This window comes from Centruroides vittatus, unplaced genomic scaffold (assembly GCF_030686945.1).
Source record: "Centruroides vittatus isolate TY-2023 unplaced genomic scaffold, ASM3068694v2 scaffold_386, whole genome shotgun sequence".
In the NCBI taxonomy this organism is placed as follows: Eukaryota; Metazoa; Arthropoda; class Arachnida; order Scorpiones; family Buthidae; genus Centruroides; species Centruroides vittatus.
The window spans coordinates 922,187-943,674 of record NW_027122706.1 but is presented as its reverse complement, the minus strand read 5'-3'; the positions used below and the strand labels follow the sequence as shown (position 1 = coordinate 943,674).

Here is a 21,488-nt window from a genome sequence, read left to right as displayed (position 1 = left end):
AGGGTGAGATAGGAAAGAAAAACGCAAGAAATCAAACCGACAAGAAATGGCTTGAAATTTCGTTAGGAGAGTGCCCCACTTACATCGACGTTTTCTGGCCTATACAGAAGGCGGGAGAGCCTTTTACAAATTTAATAAGAGCGGTTGAAGGAATAGAGCGAGAAAGAAAGTGCAAGAATTTAGCAGAATTTTTTTTCTCCTAGCTTTAAATATGTGAGGGTTTTTTTCCCGCTTTCTTTCGCCGCTGCCGACTCTTAAAGAGTAAGTACTGACCGGATGATTAGATGTTTAATCACGGGTTTTACTGACATGGCGACGGCGATGACAAGTGTCTCTCGACGCTAGCTTTTTTGCTTCTTCTTTGTCATTCTGCAACATTACGTATCCGACAGCCGGATAAAATATTAATGCAAATAAAATGGAATAGAAAAGAGTTTAATCCAATTACTAACTCCAAACGATCTAGCATCGACACAAGAAAATAAATATCTGCAGAGAGAAAGAAGCTCTGCCTTTCTTATCCCCTTTTTCTGCCGGAGATTGACATCTTCATAATTGCAACCGCATTTATACCGCATCCTCTCGGATAAATACGTGTAATTAGTTAGCCCGCATCACCGGATGACTTTTTTTTCCCCTAGCAAAAGAAAAGAAATGTCGACTAGCAGAACGGCTTACTTTAATAAAATCGAGTAAAGTTGTTGATCAATTATTCTTCTCGGCGAGAAATGTTTATCGCCTAGAGATTAAATTACTTAATTTTTTTCCTCCGTCCTCACCGTCGTCTTTCCTCTATCCTAACGCAAAAACTCAACTTTTTCAATTAGTCGGAATCCGCGGTTACGATTCGGGAGGTGTATATCCGCGTGGACCAGCACGTGACCGGATGTGGTGGAGGAAGCGGTTACGGCGAATCTCCAGGAATGAGTGACGATGAGTTCGAATCCCGTGAGTATGCTTTACGTCATTTTATTTACTCAAGGGACGACGGCGATGGATGAAAAGCGAGAACGAACAGACAGCAGCATTTGTATTCTCGCTAAGGCGCGGCTACTGAAGAAACGATAAATGTTCGGTAACTGCTTTGAAATGACGAATGAAAATTCACTTTTCCAGCCTTCTACCAAAGACTTTTACTTAATATTAGTTACTCGCAATTTTTTTCCTTCACTTTTTTCTTTCGGGAGAAGTTACAAATTCCTCAAATATGGGTTTATTGATCCGCAATGCAATGCCCTAGTACAAGGCGGCTCGGCTTTCTCCTTTAATCAGTTTTGTTGTTTACATTTATCGATTTAATCAGCATTTTAATTCTCGTAATTTTCACACTATATAAAAATCCTAATCTTTATTATATTTATTATTCAAATTTCTACTTATTTTCGCATAAAAATTCGCAAAAATCCCAGCACGTTTTCGGATTTTTTATTTATTTTTTTAAATTTAACAGTATCCGTGGAATAGAAATTTATTTTAAAGGAAAATAAATTGAAAAAATTAAAAACAGGACCTATAGCACGTGGTTTATGTATTAAAATTCATCTAATAAATAAACGCTACGTTTTAGATATGCCATCTCCATATTAATCGAGACAGTCCCTTCAGCAATCTGAATTTGAATTTTTTCTGTCGATTATGCACATCCTTTCCTGTAAATCCATTCCTTTCTTATACTAATGCTTAGCCGACTAAGGGAAGAATGTTTTAATATTAAAGCTCTACTTATAAACTGTAACGAATATGAAAATACGAAGAAGATATTACAAAGTATCTTATATTGACATTTAATAAAGGTTAAACAAATATTGTAGATCATTGTGTATCCGGGATGAAGATGAGTGATGAGGAGCAAATAAAAACAATAATAGACATACATTTATCTTGTCGTAATTAACGTGATTAATGTTTGAAATTTGTCAAAAAAATAAGTATATGTTTGAAATTTTGTGTCATAATATTTTAAAAAAATGAATTCGATTTGGAAGAGACAAGATCAACTCGAATAAATTTATAGAAAATATGAATAAAATGTAATAAAATTTTACGATTCTATACTAAAAAAGTTGTTTCCTTTAGTGGGAAGTCGAAATGAAATTTGGATATTTTACATCTTTTAATCGAAGTTACAGGGTTTAGGGGACTCCCCGTGTACAGTTTTTGAGCTAATTTTAACCCACTTCCTCCTGTTGCATACAGTAATTTAATATACCGTACTTCTAGCAAGCTCTCCTCTTTAATTATGTGTAAATGTTTCATAGACCTCCCCCTTCCTGACATTGAAGAAATGACTTTAAAAAGTTCCGCAAATATTACCCAAGTGATAGTTTATTCACACGAGTAGTAAGTATGCTTATAAAAACAAATCCATATACCACTAATACCACTAAAACTGTTCACGTAGACAATGCCTCGATATCCCCCATCGTGTACTGTATAGTACAGTATTTTACGTAATTAATGAACGGCCCCTTATTGAAGAAGTTCGAAGTAGTGAACAAAAAACAAGCGATGTAATTGAAATTAAATGCTTTTAAAGTATTCAATGAATAGAAAAACAGAAGAAAGAGTAAAAACTACCTGTTTACTGAACGTACTGTACGGACAAATATCATCCCTTGTACGAAAATATTATTTAAATTCAACTTTTATTGTTAATTTTTCTACAAGCAAGAATTCAATTCGCTCGAAAACAAACAAATTAAACTTTGAATTAAGTTACTAAAAAAATCAAAAACTTGTCTCCTATTTAAATAACTCATTTTTAAATGCCTTAAAAATGAGAATATTTAAAATCCTCACGATTAAATAATTTATTTCACCAGGGATTTAAATTAGTGTCTATAGTAAAAAAGTACAGTTTCGATTTTTAGAAAAGCAAGGGCTTCATTCAGAATTTCTTTTAAATTCTTTATTTCCTATTCTATGTTCTCAGAAGAAGAAGAAAAAAAAAAGATTTACCGATCGCTTATTTCATTTTGACAGCAAAGTCTGTTTTGCTGTTTATAAGACTCCATAAGGGAGTCATTCATTTTTCTGTCTCCAGCATATACGCATTTACTGTAGTATGTTTGAATGTTATATACAGCATAAAATCTTATATTCTATGGGCAAAACGCTTTAAATTTTGATTTTTCCCTTGTCTGTTACATTTTTTTATTGGTCGAACGATATAATTGCCGTTTACAGGAAGGATAAAGCGCTTTAAAGTTTCGGGTTAAATTAAATCCGAACAGATTGACCCAGACTAAGAGTTTTTTTTTTTTTTTTTTTTGGGGAAAGAATTCTCTTGGGTTAAATCTGTCCCCGAGGATGTTTAAAAAATTTCTTAAAGTAATGTTTCTGTCAAATTTTAACTTAACTGATAATAGAAAGTCGGTTGATTTCAACCGTCTACTTTACTAGATTCGTCGAGACACGTGGACAGTAGTGCTCGATGACAGGTAGTGCTCAGTTTAGTTCTCCTGGGAGTCAGTTCTGACTCCTCAGGGATATGTACGGTCTGCCAAGGGCAACGGTAATGGAACATGGCCCGTATCGTTTTCGTTACCTAACTTCATTGATAAGTGCAGATCGACACTAACATCTCGACCAATGGTGCTTACAAAAGATGGCTTTACTCTGGAATAATATAATTATAACACCGAGTTTGATCCAATACCGAGTGCATCCCGTCTCTTCTTGGTTTTCCACGTGTTTCCACCAAAAGATCCATAATTGATCTTCGAATGGAAGCACGGATACGAGGTAAAAAAAATAAAAAAATATATAAAAAAAATGAAACAGTCCATTTCGGTTACTACGACAACAGAATGGGCTTAAAATAGAGGGAGGGAATCTATTAGAGGGTATAGGTACTAGCTAAAATATTCATATTCTAACACCGCCTTGCTTAATTACAGAGCAAGAGTGCGCATCGATGGAACTTCACGGTTCAAATTATTGGGTGGACGCACGTCACGTGACACAATTAAGAGTGGGGAAGGAGGAGTGGTCTGACGAAGAATTTTAAAAATTATCGTTGCTGGCTTTTTCGGGTGTGGTCCGATTATTATAAAAATAATTCCACTTGTAGCGTTAAGGATACTGTCGTAAAAAATGCTTGCACCTTAAGACTATTGTATCGTATAGTATTATTAATAAGCATCGACTGTATAATATAATTGTGTAGTCAATATTTCGACTTGGGCTGCTAAAATACAATTATTCCGTTAAGGAAACGAGATTAAATTATGTATAACTCAAGAATAACATTTACATATTAACGATAAGGTTGTTATACAAAGTAATTTTTTTTTTTTTTTTTGTAAAGTAGCGAGAGGAAATTAAGTTTTTGCACCAAATATGCTCAATTATTAGATAAAATTCACCTGTTTTTTTGTAAATTTAAATAATCACAATTTAGGGATTTTATTTTATGAAAATTCCTTATATTTTATTTTTTGCGTGGACGTTTTTCTTGTAGGAATTTGAAATTCAATCACATATTCTATGTTGTTTCCAAACTAATTACTGTGTTAAGCGAATAACTGGAGCATGTCACGAATTTGAAATTAAAATCTTTATTGATTAAAGATAGGTCGTATCGACATTTTTAAGAATTAAGTAAAAAAAAAATAAGGTTTTTCCAAAAATAAAACTTCAATTCTTATCCGTAACTATACGATTTCTAGGCGTTAATTTTAAAGCTTTTTAGTAGTTTTGCTAGGGTTTAAGTATTTAATTAATAATTTCTATCCAAAATAGATTAAAGACAGTTAACAGGAATCTTTTATACAATTTTTTTTTAAATATTAATCATAAAAATAAAATTGTTTACGGTTTAAATAATATATTAACTTTAAAAAAAATATATTATTAAATTTGAATAAGTAAATCATTACTGGAAAAAAATTCCAGCGTAATTTTTTTTAATAAAATTAGCTTTATAAAATATTTAAGAGAAGATAAAAGAGTTATTAAACGATATTAATAAATAAATTGTAAAACTCACCACTGGCATATAATAGTTGGAGTCTATAGTGGATGCCGTTGTTCGTTTTCTGGCCTTCTGTTTCCTGCAAGTAAGTAAAATGATAAAAATAAAATATTCATTATCTTAAAAATTAATGGCGGTGTTTTGTAAATATTGGCTAATTAGTGATGGAATTCTATAATTGTTTAAATAATAAACATAGATTATTTATCACGTAGAATTCTCCCATTATTGTAAGTCTTTTATATTTATTTATAAATTAATGTTCAATTAAGAATGTTGGTTATTTTTGCTGGGCAATTATTCAGTCTTTTATCTTCCGTCCCGTGCAGTAGCAATTCCACAAGGGGCGAGGAGGTGACCAAACTGAGAGATCACACAAATGGGAAAAGAGAGACTAACACAAGGAGACAATTACAAAGATTGTGTCACTGGCTCCCGACAGTACGACACAATGTCAACAAGAGGAAGACCGTAATGACAGGGTGATGATGTGACGGTGTTGGCAGAACCAGCCAGTTAACCTCCTCTGTCTCCATTATCAGAAGCAGGAAGCGAACACACACACACACATCTATACGCCAACTTATTATAAACAGACGGCGGGGACCTGGGCAAACAGCTTTACTGTTTGATGACAGTCGGGCATTACTAGTTTGCTGAGCTTATGAACTGCTGCCCACCTTACTTACTTGGCATTAAAACTGGTTTTTTTAATACCCCACACAAATAATTAATGTTTACATACGTCGTTCGTATGTTACAGAACTTTTCTTCTAGATTTAATAGATAAATGTTACTCGGAATAGCTTATTCACACGCTGTATATAAACAACGGGTAATTCTCGGGTAAGAGTAAAATATAGGTTTGTTAACTACACTTTCAACTTAAAAAATATCATTCTTTATACAAACAAGATGTAATTTTGATCAAAATAAATATTCTAACGTGTAAGGCTTTCTTGTTATTTCAACATTTACCCTTCATTTTTTTGTTACAAGGTCTGAAAGAGTCAACAAGTCCTGTGAATTATTAATATGGAACTGTGTGCAAGCTCTCTACAGCCTGTAATGGACTATTAGGAGCATTAATTTACTGTAAAAGCCTAATAAACCGCTTATCGTCTTATATTCTATATATTTATACGTTTTCACCCGGTAGTTGGGATTTACTAAAAAGACCACAGGACTGCAAAAAAAAAACACTAATTACCACTAACGCCGATGCTTATTAATTATCATCACTTGTATAGGATTTGCAAAAAGCCATGAAATGTTTTTATCGCTTTGTTTAATTTTTTTATTATCCCTCCCTGGCAAATTATTTAATCATCAAACTGCAATTAAGAACCGCTACACGATGCGGTCGGATATAAGGGTATAGCGAGATTACAGGTATTTATTATAGTTAATAACATTATGAAGGGAGATGTTTACGCCGCGTCGTAAAATCTACCTTTTTAATTATTGCTCCGTTTAAGTACGAATGTGTAAATTTAATTTCGGGAGGAAGGAAAAATTAGGTAATATTCGACATGTCGGAAAAGAAGAGAAATCCAACCGTGAGCGAGTCGGAGTGGGGAAGAACCAAGATAAGGTTGGAGAGTCTTTTCTCCTTGGGAAACTCGTCAGAAACAATCCTTTCTTGCTCCATTAAAAGGGAACCGATATCAAGGTAGCGCGAGAGGGATGCAGCAACCCACTTCCACCCTCCTGGCCGCAGTTATCTGCCGGCTTTGGACACCAGCCAGGAAAACTTCGCCACAAATGAGATATAATAAATACACTAGCAAGAGGGAATTAATCCACGTAAAAGAACAGCCTGACCACATTTAATTATTCTGGAGTCATTAGCTTAACTCGATAAGAAACTTCTCATTAAAAGCTCTATCCATGTAATTATCCGGAGCGTGGCAGTCTACAAATAAGATCCATGCTTGGTAATACCCAGGAGCTAGCCGAAACTGGGCGGCTGCGTTGCTGACTACACCGCCAGCACAAATCCAATGTTTAATGTTGCAGATTGGAAAAGGGAGAGAAACTGTGCCCCGGGCAACCTCTTCCCGCCATCCAATGTAAATGGAGAAAACGGTTACTCACGAACCGAAATTGGGTTTTGCTGGTTCCGTTACATGTACATAAGTTACACAGATACATGTATACAAACGTGCGCGCTGCACCTAAATGGGCGTCTGGAAGATAAATCGCTCTTCTCCCTCCTCTCTCTAAATTATCCCTCGTTTTACTAGAAAGATTGATTAAACTGATTCTGAGTTATGGAATTATAGACGATCCATTTTTCGTCAGTCGTTTTCCTTCGCATTCTCCTACGAAAACTCCGCTGTAATTCTAACTTACAAGTCATTCGCATCGACTTTTACGCTGGAAAAACACTTTAAACACCTTAATAAAACTATTACTAAACCCCAATATCAATTATATAACCTTAGGTATGAATAAAAGTATGAAAAATTGGCGTAAAACTCATTAAGTTTGCACCCGAAACTAAAGTTTATTAACTGTAAATATAAGTAGCAACACATAATAGAATATTAAAATTTATAATTATAATACTTGGAATTACATAATATAGACGTGAATTTATTAAGTTTGTATCTACATCAACTATAAAGCCGTGGAGTTATCCTTAGGCGTGTTGACTCAAGAGTCAGACATCCGTGTACTGATTTCTAAATGGATAAATTGTGTGATACACGTTTATATAGCAGGATACATCCTAATAACTCGCATGTGTTATATATAATGTAAAACATTTCATTCTCATTTAAACAAGATGTTGATAGTTAACGCTGACGGGAACGAATCTATCTTCTACTTTTTTCTCCTCTCCGAAATTTTTACTTAACTTCTTCATAAAAACTTTATTAATTACAACAATTAAAAATTTCTAATTTTCTTAATTATTACAATTTTTTCCTCAATTTTATTGCGTATTATTTAATTAAAAAGCTACAAAAACAATTAAGTTACACTCCATCTTACAACCTGGCACATCGCTATTTTTCATGAAAAATATTTAATTATTTACACGTAAATTATCGGAAAAATTAATTTAAATTATATTTTTATATAATTTTAAAAATATAAGTACATTAATACAAGAGAAACTTATTTATAAAGCTCAGAAAATTAGTATTTTTACTGTAAAATGAGTTTATTTACCCTAAAGTTATTCACGTGACAAACGTGTAATTTATAATCGAATTAATTTCGAAACGTTACTGTATACAATGTGTCCTCCTTTAAATGATGGCTCCAGGAATTAAAATCTTCACCCTGCATTAACTACTCTTATTGTAAACTAGATATATATATATATTATATTATATATATTAAGTTTCATTACATTTGTTCTAATTTGTTTAAGAAAAAATAAGAATTAAAATATTAAAAAAATTACAATAATAAACGAAAATGCTCCAACAATCCTGTATAATTAATTGCCTTAATTAAAACTTTACTTAAGACATTTATGATTAGAATTTCATTCCAAAAGATTATTGCAAAGTAGAATTATGATATCAAAGTATTTAATAATTTGCAGTTTGCAAAATTTCCTTTCGAAAGAGCCGAGAACTCTTCAATTTTTACACTTATTTTCACTTTTAAAAGGGATTTTTAGAGGTTAAAATGGTTAATAATTAAATATATGTTAATCTAAAACGATTTATTATGAGTAAAATTGTTAATAATTTATTTAAATTGAGTTCAATTAAGAAAACACTATATAACTGCCCTTAGATGCAGGCGTATCCCAATTTTAAGTTCGAAACGTGAAAAAACTGCTTCATATATTCGAAAAAAATGTGTCATTTAATACAGTTTCGGGTGAAAATTATAATTCATTTTAAATTTTAACAAGTGTTTAGACGAAATTCTATAATTTCATTTTACAATTTGCTACCAGAAAGTTAATTTGGAAGAAATTTGAAGCTTATCACTAACTAAATACAGATTCACTTGGCTGTTTTTTGGATTCTTAAATTAAAATTTTAAAAGGGAAAACTTTGTTATCTGTTCATTTAAATATAGAGTTACAATATCAAATGTATTATTTATGTAAAAAACTGTAAAGGATTGGAGTTGCTATCAATACTTCTTAATTTTTTTGTGTAGGACGAACTGTTTATAGATTCTTGTGAATTATTAAAGATTTTCAGAGTCTCGATGACAGTTGCATGAATCTTAACAAACAAAATCAAATATACACAATGATTTATAATAAAAAAAACGCGATTTTTTACACAGAAATTTCAAAATGAAGTACAACAGGTGTGTGTTTTAAGTGGAAATTTAGGATTAAAATCTTCGCATTTAAAGTTAAACGAGAATTTATAAAAATATTTTTTCGTTATAAATGAATAGATTGAGAAGAATTTTAAAGATTTTTAAAAATAAAATTCGACTGCACAAAGGATCCAAAGCTAAATAATTATATAGTTGGAGAATTTGTGCTCATAACCTGCTCCGTATATCAGTTGGACGAGTCCCTCCAGCCCTAGTCTAGTTGCAGTGTGCTTTAATCTAGGTAAGTATACATTCCGATTCGCAGTATAGGTATATGTCTAGATATTGTGATATTGCACAGCAACGGAGTGCTGATCTTGGCGGAACAGTAAACTGCACTCCCTAATCCAACACATGGAGAGACTTAATTATGGAGATACTCCCAAGAGTATTAGGGAACATTCTTTATCGAAATCGGTGAAATAGTGACTCATCGTTGAAACAAGATCTAGGAAAGCTTTCTTTATTTAGTGTACCTATCTGTTATTACTCCCGATAACCAAACAGCCAATAATTTGTTACATTTTTCTTCATATATATCTGGTATTTGATACTAATCGTGCTCTATACTAACTCTGTATAGGGTATAAAACACTATAACTCATTCAAAATAAAGGAGGGAAAATGCTGATGATAACCTTCTTTCTATACTTTTTACACTGTTAACTATTCGATTGATTGGGATGGTGTACATTTTTACGTCAATTTGACGTCACTTCTTCAGTTTTACAATGCGAAATTCTAAAGAATGACGTCAAATTTACGTCGGACATAAAACTTTTTAAGTGCAATTAGTAATTTCTATAACGTATATAGATTTACAGAAGGATGAACGAAGAATGTATAGTACTGTACAGTTCATATTTATTTTTAATTCAGGATTAAAAATCAATTTACTAAACTTTTAAGAGGAGAAAAAAATAATTTAGGATTTATATCTCCTATGAAATATTTATAAACTTTGATATCTTATTTATTTATTTATTTTTAAATTTTTCCTATTGAATCTCTCCCGCAAAGCGTATCAAGCGAATATATTACAGAATTTTATTAAGGTATTCGTTTATAGATGCTCTATTACTTGATATTAATCTAATTTAAAGAAATTCTTGTTTTTTATGGGATGGTGTCTCATTTTAACGTAATGGCACATAGGAAAAAAATTACTGATTTATCTAAAATCCTCTACATGCTCTCGATAAATTCTTCTTTTAAGCACGAAAGTCTAACTTTATATGTAATATTTATGAAGTAAAATATGCAAAAATATGTTATTTTATTTAAATTAAAAGCTTCGAATAACTTAAAATATATTTAAATTCAATTACGAATTTAAAAAATATACTATATATATATATATATTGATTCAAACTCTTTAATTAGTAATTATATTTAGAGCAAGAGAATTAATTACATAGTCTCTATTATTTTTAGAATATAGAATCAGTGATAAATGGTGTTGAATAATTAAACAGTTGTTACATTTATAGAACTTTCTATTGCATGGATTTTTATAATTTCAGATAATGTAGAGAAAATCCTATTTAATGTAGGCCTACTTTATAACTTTAAGTAGAATGATTCTATTTTTGGTACAGTCGAATGTGATATTTTTAAAGTATACATTTCACAAAGAAAATTTGAAGAAAATAAAATTTTGTCATCGATTTTTAAGCTATCGGAATGAAAAGTTTAATGCAATATCGAATAAAAAATCATCCGAAAAGCTTCTTTCGAAATTAAAAAAATATATAAATTTAAGCTTAAAAGAATGGTTATTTTATAAAATGTAATAGATTTATTTAATAATAAAATTAATTTTTATAATATAAAAAAAGAAATTTTAGTTTAAAATAGGAAAGTTTTTATAAGTTTTGCGCTATTTAATCGATGGTTAATTTGCTTATACCGTTGCAAATAACGTCAAGAAGCGCTGAAGAAATTAAGATTTTTATAGAAAATTTTAAAGAAAATTGATAAATAATTGATAAAAAGAGGATAAGAGAGAATTTTTATTTGATGGAAAAAAATAATCCGACTTAGCTAATCGAGCTACGAATGATGTCATTGTTATTCCTTTCGACCACATTTCTTAACGACCAATAAGGCACTTGCTACTATTTTACTTTGGTTTCTATCTTCTTAACAAGATTTTTAAAAGATACTTTGCGTCTTTACGGTCCCTAAACATGATTTAAAGTTTTATATAGCTTAAGGTTATTGCAAATAAGTCTAGTTTGAGGTTAATTGCAACAACCGACTCGATTCTATCCTATCGTAAAAGTTAGTGTCAGTTGTAGAGTCATCCATTTCCTGTAAAATACACGTTAAATATTGCTTATTCGTATATTAATGTAACTGTAACTCTCCTCCTTTTGTTTTCTTTTTTTCTTTTTTAGTAGTCTCACAGGTTACATAGGAATGTATGGAAAGATTTGGATACTTTGCAAGCGCTTTATTAACTAAACTACATTTTTCTGGATAGGAAATCAGTGGAGAATATATTTTAATATTAAATTAATTATATTTATGAAGAATTTTAAGATTAAAATGCCTAGTTGATGGGAGAAAAAGCGAGAAAATAAATCGACGTTAAAGAAGAAAGATCCCATAAATAGTTTATAGGCCTTTATGTAGCTAGAAAAGTTTTATAAGAAGGAAAAATCTTTATTAAATCATTTAAAAGCACTAGTGAAACACATTTTTAATCTCTAAAGATAATTCGAAGAGTTTTACAACATTACAAATATTGTTAGAAAGAAAAATTGAGTCGAAAACAGTTATTAATAGATGAGTTAATTATGGATTAATAAGAATACAATCGAAGATTTAGAGAAAAGAATCTTTGAAAAATCACTAATTGGTCCAAGGACTTGTTTACATTTGAACGCATTAATGATCAGAATAAATTACAAAAGTCTTAAATATACCAAGAGAAAAAAACTGTATTCTCTCTTTCGAGATTTATATAAGTTGTATCGTTTAGACGATACAACCACTTAATACCCTTGTATGGAGTAATGTTAATTAATAGTTACAACGAATCCCACAGGGAGTAAACTAGCTTATTATCTATGGGGATTTGAGGAGATTTGAGGATTTCAATAGTCTCCCAAGAGTCGTTAGCATGGATAGGAATTAAAGGATGTTGGTGGAAAAACAGTTTGGCTCATTAATCCATCGTCACGATCATTGGTCAGAAATATCTCCTTTTTTTTCCTAATTTATTGGGTCAAACGATGACGATCTTCAGATTAAATCATGTCACTCTTTAAATAAGAGAATAAGAAATAGCTATTCTTTCCATCCGGCTTGAATAATATACTCGATTTTAAGCTAGGAAAATACATAATGTTAAAAATTAAGCAGGAATGGGAGATTCTAAAGTATTTCGAACGGCAGTGCTTTGTTATAATTCTATGTAGAACCTGTTTACATTTTAAATATGCCTCTGAACTAGACTATATATTTATAATTTATCGAGTTCCTTTCATATGTTACTCCATCTCTGACTTGATCAACATAGCATCGGGGAGAAGTATGTATATATATATATATTTGTGGTTTTCTTACTGGTTTGAATGGAATGTTATTACGTACAAGTATGACAGATTTGTTGACAGTTTAAACACAGTTCAATTTAGAAATATAGAGTGGTGACAAGTAAGAATCAATAAGTTGACAAACAATATTACCTTCGAATCGACACCATGTCACATTGTACGTTTGAAAGAGAACAAAGGAAATCTCCATTGGTCCAGAATAGGATAGAATGTCAGCCGTGTCATTCTTAATTTAAAATATATTAGATACATATTCAAATATCTAAAAAAATTATCTATCATATGTAAAACATTCTGATATTTTGAGTGATAACAGGAAATTGAAAGAGTCATATTTTTCCTTTTTTTTCCTTCTTCTTCTCTAGTTGAAAATTTATTACCAAGACAATCCTATCTCTTTAACAATTAAGATAACAAGTTTACTTTTCATTTTGCTAGCTTCTTTGCTTCTTTATTTGTAAACAAATTATTCCTTTCCAAATATTTTAAATGAAATAAATCTAAGATTAAATCAGAGCACGGAGGCAATGACTTTGATACATCACATTTATCTATTTTATTTAATTAACACGATTTTTAACAATAATTTAATCATTTGTATACTTGATTTATTAGCTGAAATTTTGATATTTTTATGACTAAAAACAAAATATAATCGCTGTTATCGCATTTAAAGCTCCTTATGTAATGCTAACCTATGACATCTGGCTATGTCTTCAGGTTTTTCAAGATAGCATTAACATCAAACTTTCTTAGATTTATAAGCCATATTCTTAAGTTTTTTTAAGATAAATTAAGCTATTTACAAGCGTATCTTATACTTTACGACATTTACAAGTTCTAAACGATTTTTTAAATGCTGACAACCATTTTTAGGGTGTTTTTAGGAGATATTTTATCAAATAGAAAATTTTAGGAATGCAAAAACTATGTAAAATAGAGTGTAACTTACCTGATCTTTCTCGACGAATCCAACAAATGCTGTTCTCTCCACTTCGACAGGCTGTCCCGATTTGTCATAAAGGGCAATCACAAAATGGAAAAAGTTGCTCTTCCTTAAGTTGGATGGAGGCTGTTTTTCGAAATGGGCACGACCTAACCCGATGCTGTAACAAGATGAAAATACCTTATCAGCGTATCTCGACAATCTATCAAAGGATGCGTATTTATAGTAAAGTTTTGTTTATAAACATCGTTCTTTATTAAATTGTGCCGACGCCAATTTTTTTGTTTGTTTTTGCAAAAGTAAAAGTCGAAAGTTAAACATTAAGCGCGAAACTCGATGCAGGGTTTGAATACAAACCACTGGAGATTTTGCTTAACAGCGATGCGTGATCTACCCTATGCAGCTGGATAAGAGAAAAAGGCAAAATAGAAGGAAGAACGAAGATCGAGCGCGATCTTCATTAGTACTTAGGTAAACGGCGGGTAAAGAGTAGCATTGTGGGCCTGGACTTGGCATTTAATGTTAGAAAAATGAAAAGAATCGGAGTCGGTAAAGTGTAGTCGTCAATTTGTCGAAAGACAAGGTCCCCAGACTCAAATTGAAGGCGAAACGGGTCATTAAGTGGCCCGAGGGTTATTAAGCAACGACCCACGACTCTGCAAAACCGACCTCTGGGACATAGCGTTCTTTTATCAACCGACGCTACATTTTCTCCACATGTTGGTCTTAGTCAATCGGGAACAAAATCATTACTTACCTGGTTGGATTTTGGTCTAACATAGCGGGTTGCATCCAACCACCTCTGACACTTCCTAACTGGGTGTTGAGAGGTTCTTCCTTCAAAGTCGCCATGGGACCCCTTGGTTGGAGTCCCGTGTCTTGGAGTCCAAACATGGGCCTAAGTATCCTATTCCACACGGCGCCTTCACCCCCGTACTCGGCACAATCTTCTGTTAGGCCGTACAGGTTGTTGTATAGAAATCTTACAGTCCACCAAATAAAATTTCCGAGCTTTCGACGGCTGCGATCGCTACCTCATTAATATTACCGAATTGTCGGTAATTGCAACGTAGCAATGACCAGGTGAGAAGTTACTAGGACCGAATGTCCATAGCGCCGTAACACGACGTAGCCCGATAGACGACTGAGTGGCCCCTTAAGAGTTGTCTGAGCAGGATGGGTGTGCGCTTTACCCACACTCCCGGTTGTTGACAAAGTGAGGGGCCGTCTATACTATCCCCTGCGTGGACGTCTCAGTTACAGCAGCACTGATTGCCTCTTCCACTTCAGACCAAAGTTACAGTCGGCACATCTAATCACACACGGGTGGTGTGCTAGTCGCTCAGACGTTGGTAAAGTAAATGGCGATTTGGCTGTACCAACCCTCTCGGGGTTGGCTTTTGTGCGCAGCCCAGCGAACGAAGTAACAGGCGCCTCCCTCAGGAATACGCCCCTTGGGAACGGTTGGTAGGCGCGCCAACAGGTGACTGACACTAGGCACGCCTCGGAACCGCCTCACGTCCAATAGCGAATCGTGACGTTGCCAACTGCCCAATGGAGGCGAGTGCAGTAGTCATACAATTTACGCCCACTTAGGAGAGATTAGCATAATATCAACATCGTATCTAGCATCAGCTGTTGGTGCACGTGGTCTGTAAACATTGATTTTTCCTTCTTTTCTGCTTCTAGCTAAAAAGCCTAGCACTGCCCGAAATTATTTATTATCTATATCATTTTGTTGGCGCGAATTAAGTTTGGTAGATATTGTGGCCGCACAATGCTACAACCCTTGTTTTCCTCCGCATTATATTTGTTGTTTCATCGAATGATAGATTCTTCCGTAGATGCTGCTAATATTTTTCCATCGCCTTTAGCTTGCTTCTTGCATTCATTTAGGGAGATTGCCCGAGCCATTCATCACTTCAACCGTTAAACTACAAACTTCTTTGTTTCCCTCGATGATCTGTCCCCTTTGGGACTACATCATTTGCACTGGCTCTCGACCTCTATATGTTCTGCAGACAAACTATAATTTTTCATTTTTTTCCCTTAACTAATGCCAGAATATAAATTGCCAACAACGAGGCAACGTAACTTTTTTCCAAATAAACTTATTATCTTTGATACTTAGTTCTCTTTTAACACCGTCGCTTATTGCGCCTTGATTCCGGCTTATTCAAAATTGCAACAATAATAAAAATAAACTAGGTGGCTTTAAAACTCCGCATTCGTTTCTTCTCCTTCAACAAAACTGATTTCAATTTTAAACTTATTAAGCTTATTGCGGCTTTAATAATTTACTTATGCAAATATTCAAATAGAACTACTTTACTATCGATTTTTTTTAAACTAGGTTAAAAATACTCTAGGATTTATCATTAAAAAACACGGAATTATTGGAACTTTAACATAATTTCTGATCTCTTAACACGAACCGTACAACACGCAATCGGCAAGAAAGTATAATTGAGCGGCTTATCAACTGCAAAGGAACAATAGTTTGCTTTAAAGGCAGCTGCATGGGATTATCACTTAATCTTGTTAGTAAAGTGGATTATACAAGCCAGAGAATGCAAAGTATTCGTTGGAAACATTCTTTGCCTATTGTAATATAAATTAAAAATATTTACAAGAAATTAGTTATAATTTGACCTTTTAACGCAGTACAAATTGCCGCATTGATAAAAACAATACAGCGACTAGTATGTTAATTAAATGACTGTTAAGTTCAGTAAAGGTAAGAAAAACGAAAATACATTTAAAAATTTAATTTTTCTCATCTCGATTAATTTTAAAAGCAGGAGAGAAATTTCGCAATGGATCGATCCAGTAAAATAATATTAATAATAATAATTATTATTATTATTATTTTACAAGTCAAACATGTCGAATAGAAAATGCAAATATTATACAAGATGATTTGAATCGAAGAAAGAATTTAAGAAAAATAAAAATAGATATAAATAAATAAATTTAATTTTGCCATAAGGATTAATTGAAAAACAAAAAATAAGTGAATTATTTACTTGTGCGCTGTTTGTTCTTGTCATTTTATATCTTTTTAGATACTAAAAGATTTACTTCCGAAGTAAGCTATTTAATTAATGAAAACTCACTTTTAAAATTTATTTTATCAGCCTTTCTTTTAAGATTAAAACATTTAAAGTCTGAAGTCTTATATGATAGATAAGTCTTGGAGAAAACAACTTAAAAGAGTTAAAACCGACATTTAAAAGTTAAAAAGGCGGAAACACTCTTCACAAAAAACTGCTGAAAACTAACAAATTTTTTATAGATAAATTCATTTAATTATTCCAATTCTTCTCTACGATTTTCAGTGGATCGAAGTCTGTTCGTAGAAAGCTTAAGTCGATCCGAATAAAATTTTAAAATGTTTAAATATAGACCATTAAAAAAACTGCGGAATTTCATCATTCATATTTAGAATTATTTTTGATTTTAATTAATTATATATATATATATTTTCTGAATTATGATGATAAAAATTGCACTTCAACTCTGTATTTGTTAAAGAATTAATTAATTAATTCTTTAACAAATACAGAGTTAAAATTAATTAATTAATAAATAGTTCTTTATTTTAAAAGTTTTCTCATAAAAAATGTAGAGAATTTATTTCATAAAGTCTAAAATAAATTCTCGCATAAATAAAAATAATTTGTATTTAATTATAGAAACTGGAAATTTTTAAATAGATTCTTATAGAATTCCAATTGAAGAAATATAAATTTCGTAGAGCCTTTTCAGAGACTGAGAGGAATGAGATAAGGAAGGAACAATCACAAATGAACTTTTATTATTACTTTCTTCTTATTACAGTATTTATATAAAGACTTAATTCGGGTCCTCTATTGAGGAAACTGGACCAAAAGACCTTTGTGGCCTTATTAAATTTGAATAATTAAAATTTTTTCAGCTTAAAGTAGATTATGCTAAGGAGACAAAGTATTGTTCTATTTATAAAAATCCTATAAATTATAATTCTAAGACGTAGTGTGCAGTACATAAGCCGAGGATATAGAAAGACAAGGGAATGTAATACAGGCTTTTGGATAAGTGAAGGAGCTCTTGGTTTATTGCTATCTAGTTTAGTTTCTAGAATGGAGTATGGGATCTATATTAGCTTAGTGGGAAGAATGATAAGATTATTAATAGAGAAATGACTTCCTATAACTAACTCTATTTAAGATGAAACAAGCGAAGTTGCAGCTACTCATTCCACGTGTTTACTACAAGTTAATTGAATTTAACTAAAAGAAATATTTTCCTATCTTTGCACGAAAATCCTCTTATTTATAAAAAGCTAAATACTTTAAAAAATCATCTTTATGTAACTCCATAAATTTAACTTCTAATTTTTAAATTATTTTAAAAAACTTTTAGAATATTTGAAATGAAAAGATTAAAAAAAAGTCGAAAAAATCGATAAAAAGTTTCATCTTCATTTAAATTAGTGATATAAATAGTAAATAATATTATGGAAGATTTGATATAATAGAGAATTTATCACTAATATAATTTAAGTGAAATTGAATTTACTGTAGTACATAAGATATGCAAGCCTGTATTTATTGTATATACTGTAATAATACAGTAAACACCGAACACCGAACTCAAGATTATCCGTGCGGCGTTAAATTCTTTTGCCCATCTCGTCGATTGACAGCGTAACGAATGGGAGATTCTATAGCTATCAGTGTACAGTACAAGGCTTTCAAGATCAGCTGACTTTCTAAGGAACTGTAAACTGTATAAAATGTCCACGGGAGATGACCTCAATTACAAACGAAACTTTAAAAATTTATTGATAGAATACAGGTGAAAAAATTGTTTATACGCTCTATAAACAGCATATTTTGAAAAAATATCTTACATAATAAATTAAAATACAATAATTTGGGGAAAAAATAAATAAATTATAAGAATTAAACATGAAATGTAAAATTTAAATTTCTACACGATATTTTTGAAAATAGAATTATATCTACATTTAATTAATAAATCTACATTTTATGTTTATTGACTAAATATACATTTCACCTTATGAAACTTGGGACTCACACTTCATTGCGTTATAACGGAGTTAAACTGTATATATACACTGTAATTCATTTAAAACCTCTGAGTCTCTGAGTATATTTTTTTAATAGTTTAGAGGGTTATTTTTGATTATCCGTGTTTTTCGTGCAATAATTAGCACGGATAATCGGTGTAGTTCTTACCATATAACTTGATTATACTGTATTATATATATGCGGATCCCTAACCCCTAGATAAACGTTTCTTATATACCGTTAGACATGTTCTAGAACATTTCTGATGCATCTAGAAGGAAACTTCGAGAAAACACTCGATATTAGAACTATGATCTTTCTTCTAGAGCAATCCACATTCACTGTAGCATTGAAATAATTGATTGATATTGAATTATTCATTAATAAAGTGTTATTTTAGATATGTTGTTTAAGATGAATTTTTGTTTTGTTTAAAATTTATTCTTAAAGCCTCTGAGAATCTAACATTCACATCTCCCTCCCATTTACACGTAAATGTGTGGGTACGGGCGAGCCTGCTGCGTATATGCAGGGCCTTCAAGAGCTTGTATGGGGCCCGGAGTCGTGTTGGTTTGACCTTTGCGGGACTCTATAAATAGTATTATGCATATATAGTACGATATTTATAATCTAAGAGAGTTTGAAGGATGTATTATATCTTGCTACGTTAAAAGCTAGACTACTATTAGATACTGCCATGAAGTGTATAGAGTAGAGTACTTTTGGGAGAAAACGTAATGAAAAGATAATTATAAAAAAAATATAAAATAGAACGATTAGAGACAGAATATAGAGACCCAAGAATTGAAAATGATAATTTTATGTAATAGTAAACTTACTGTTATGTTTTCCATTGTAATCAGTAAATAAAAGCTATGTTCTAAGTTTAATATATCGAAAGGGAGAGCTGAGGATTTTCTCAAAGCCCGAAGAATCGTTACGTAGTGGTTACTACCCCAAAAACTATAGTTAAGATTATGGTAATTCATTAATATTATAACTTGTGAGTAATGTAAAAGTTAACTATCTCTCCTGTTGCGCCCAATGGCAAATTCAATTTGCTATTGCTATAAAATTTTTACTTTTAAAATATATTACTTACTTTTTTAACTTATTTGAAGTAACAATGTTTACTGCGGCGTCGGTACATATGGAAAGCATTGGTGTACAGTACTTATGAGATTCACAAACTGTGATGAACTGTGTGCACAGGAAACGTTTTCCACGGTCAACTTTTCTCAGAATTGGAGTTTGAGTCATTTGCTTACAAAGCAGGATTGAGCTAATTTTCGAAGAATTTCCACAAGACTGAACAAGAACCCGTTATATCTTTAAGGTTATCTGCCGCTAGTACTCAAGAGCCCCGCCAAAAGTAGCTAGAGATTCTGTAGGATAATTAACTACCATTTTAATTATTAGTAACGCGCTGACAGCGTTCGTGCAGCGCATTTTTTATATGACACACTAAAAATACAAGCACTTTTTTAGAATTAAGTTATGTTTTTCCCCTGTTAATAGAAAAAATCTTGGTCTTTATACTTTCCCTCTGTCAAGTCTATATATAACAGTCGAGAAAGTGAAAAGACAAGAAACAGTACCTTAGTGTTTTTTGTCCTACCAGCTAAAATTTGTATTAAATGCATGTATGTGGCATATGAACACAATTGCTCTACGAACTGTACAGTACATTTTATATAATATAAGTTTAAAGGTAGAATTTACTCTACCTTAGGGGCTGTACAGTACATAAATTACATGTGGAGTTTTCTTGAAATTTTTACTTCCCCTTCTCGTCCCAGTTTGTTCAAGTTTTCGTAAACCAATCCTCTCTTCGGACATCCAACAAAACCTGACCCCCCTTAAAACCTTTATCACTTTAACATAACATAAGAAGAAACGAAACATACAAGAAATTTTGAAATTAATATGATAAAATGCATAAAGTGTATAAAATTTATTGAAATAAACGGACGTTTACTGAAACTCGACCCCTCGTCCCATTGTTCAACTAGTCATAAACCCCCCTCCCTTCCAGTGTAAACGTCATTTATGGACGGCACCTTAGGACTGCTATTTTCTTTATTTGTTTACATTATTTAATTACAATACCGATACATCAATTACTCTCAGATAGAAAGAAGTTCATATAAAATGGGTATAAACCGCTAAAAATATACCGTATATACATATACGGGAACAGTCGGCAAATGGCTCAGGTTAAGAGAGCCGAGTCACAAAAGTTTGGGTTTAGTTTGGCTTTATTCGATTACGGCAACGCGACACATGGGCGATCTGCCGAAGGGGGAATGCCTTCCGGGAGGTCTTTTATGGGAAACTGGCCCCTATTTAGATGTTACAAACGTGAAGAAAACCCGGAAACGTGGCCAGCCCATTGGCGAGACACGAACCCACTACCGGTGTTCAGTGGTTTTATCCATTCGGCCACCGGTGGGCACATAAAAGTTTGGGAACTACTACCTTAGGACCGCCTTTCTCAACTGGTAGTTCGCGGTCCATCAGTGTGGGGGTTTAAGGGATCCGCGACACGAGAAACATTGAGAACCATTACCCATTATATCAACTTTAGAATATATAATTTATGCATGCATTCTATGTTTTGCATA

At 32.1% G+C, this 21,488-nt stretch overlaps 2 protein-coding genes across 4 annotated transcripts in view; one reads left to right on the top strand and one right to left on the bottom strand.

The window, feature by feature from the left end:
• Positions 1-15,247, bottom strand: part of kn (EBF transcription factor knot) — a 69,386-nt gene extending 54,139 nt beyond the window's left edge. For all 3 annotated transcript variants that reach the window (XM_067286860.1, XM_067286862.1, XM_067286863.1), the window contains exons 1-3: positions 14,547-15,247; positions 13,796-13,949; positions 4,991-5,054 (exon numbers count right to left, since the gene is read on the bottom strand). In XM_067286860.1, the coding sequence (XP_067142961.1) occupies positions 4,991-5,054; positions 13,796-13,949; positions 14,547-14,683 (355 nt within the window). In that variant the 5' untranslated portion in view covers positions 14,684-15,247. The remainder of the gene's footprint in view (positions 1-4,990; positions 5,055-13,795; positions 13,950-14,546) is intronic.
• LOC136988866 (uncharacterized) overlaps positions 1-21,488 on the top strand; it is a 539,116-nt gene that overhangs the window by 149,313 nt on the left and 368,315 nt on the right. The gene's annotated exons all lie outside the window — the stretch shown is intronic.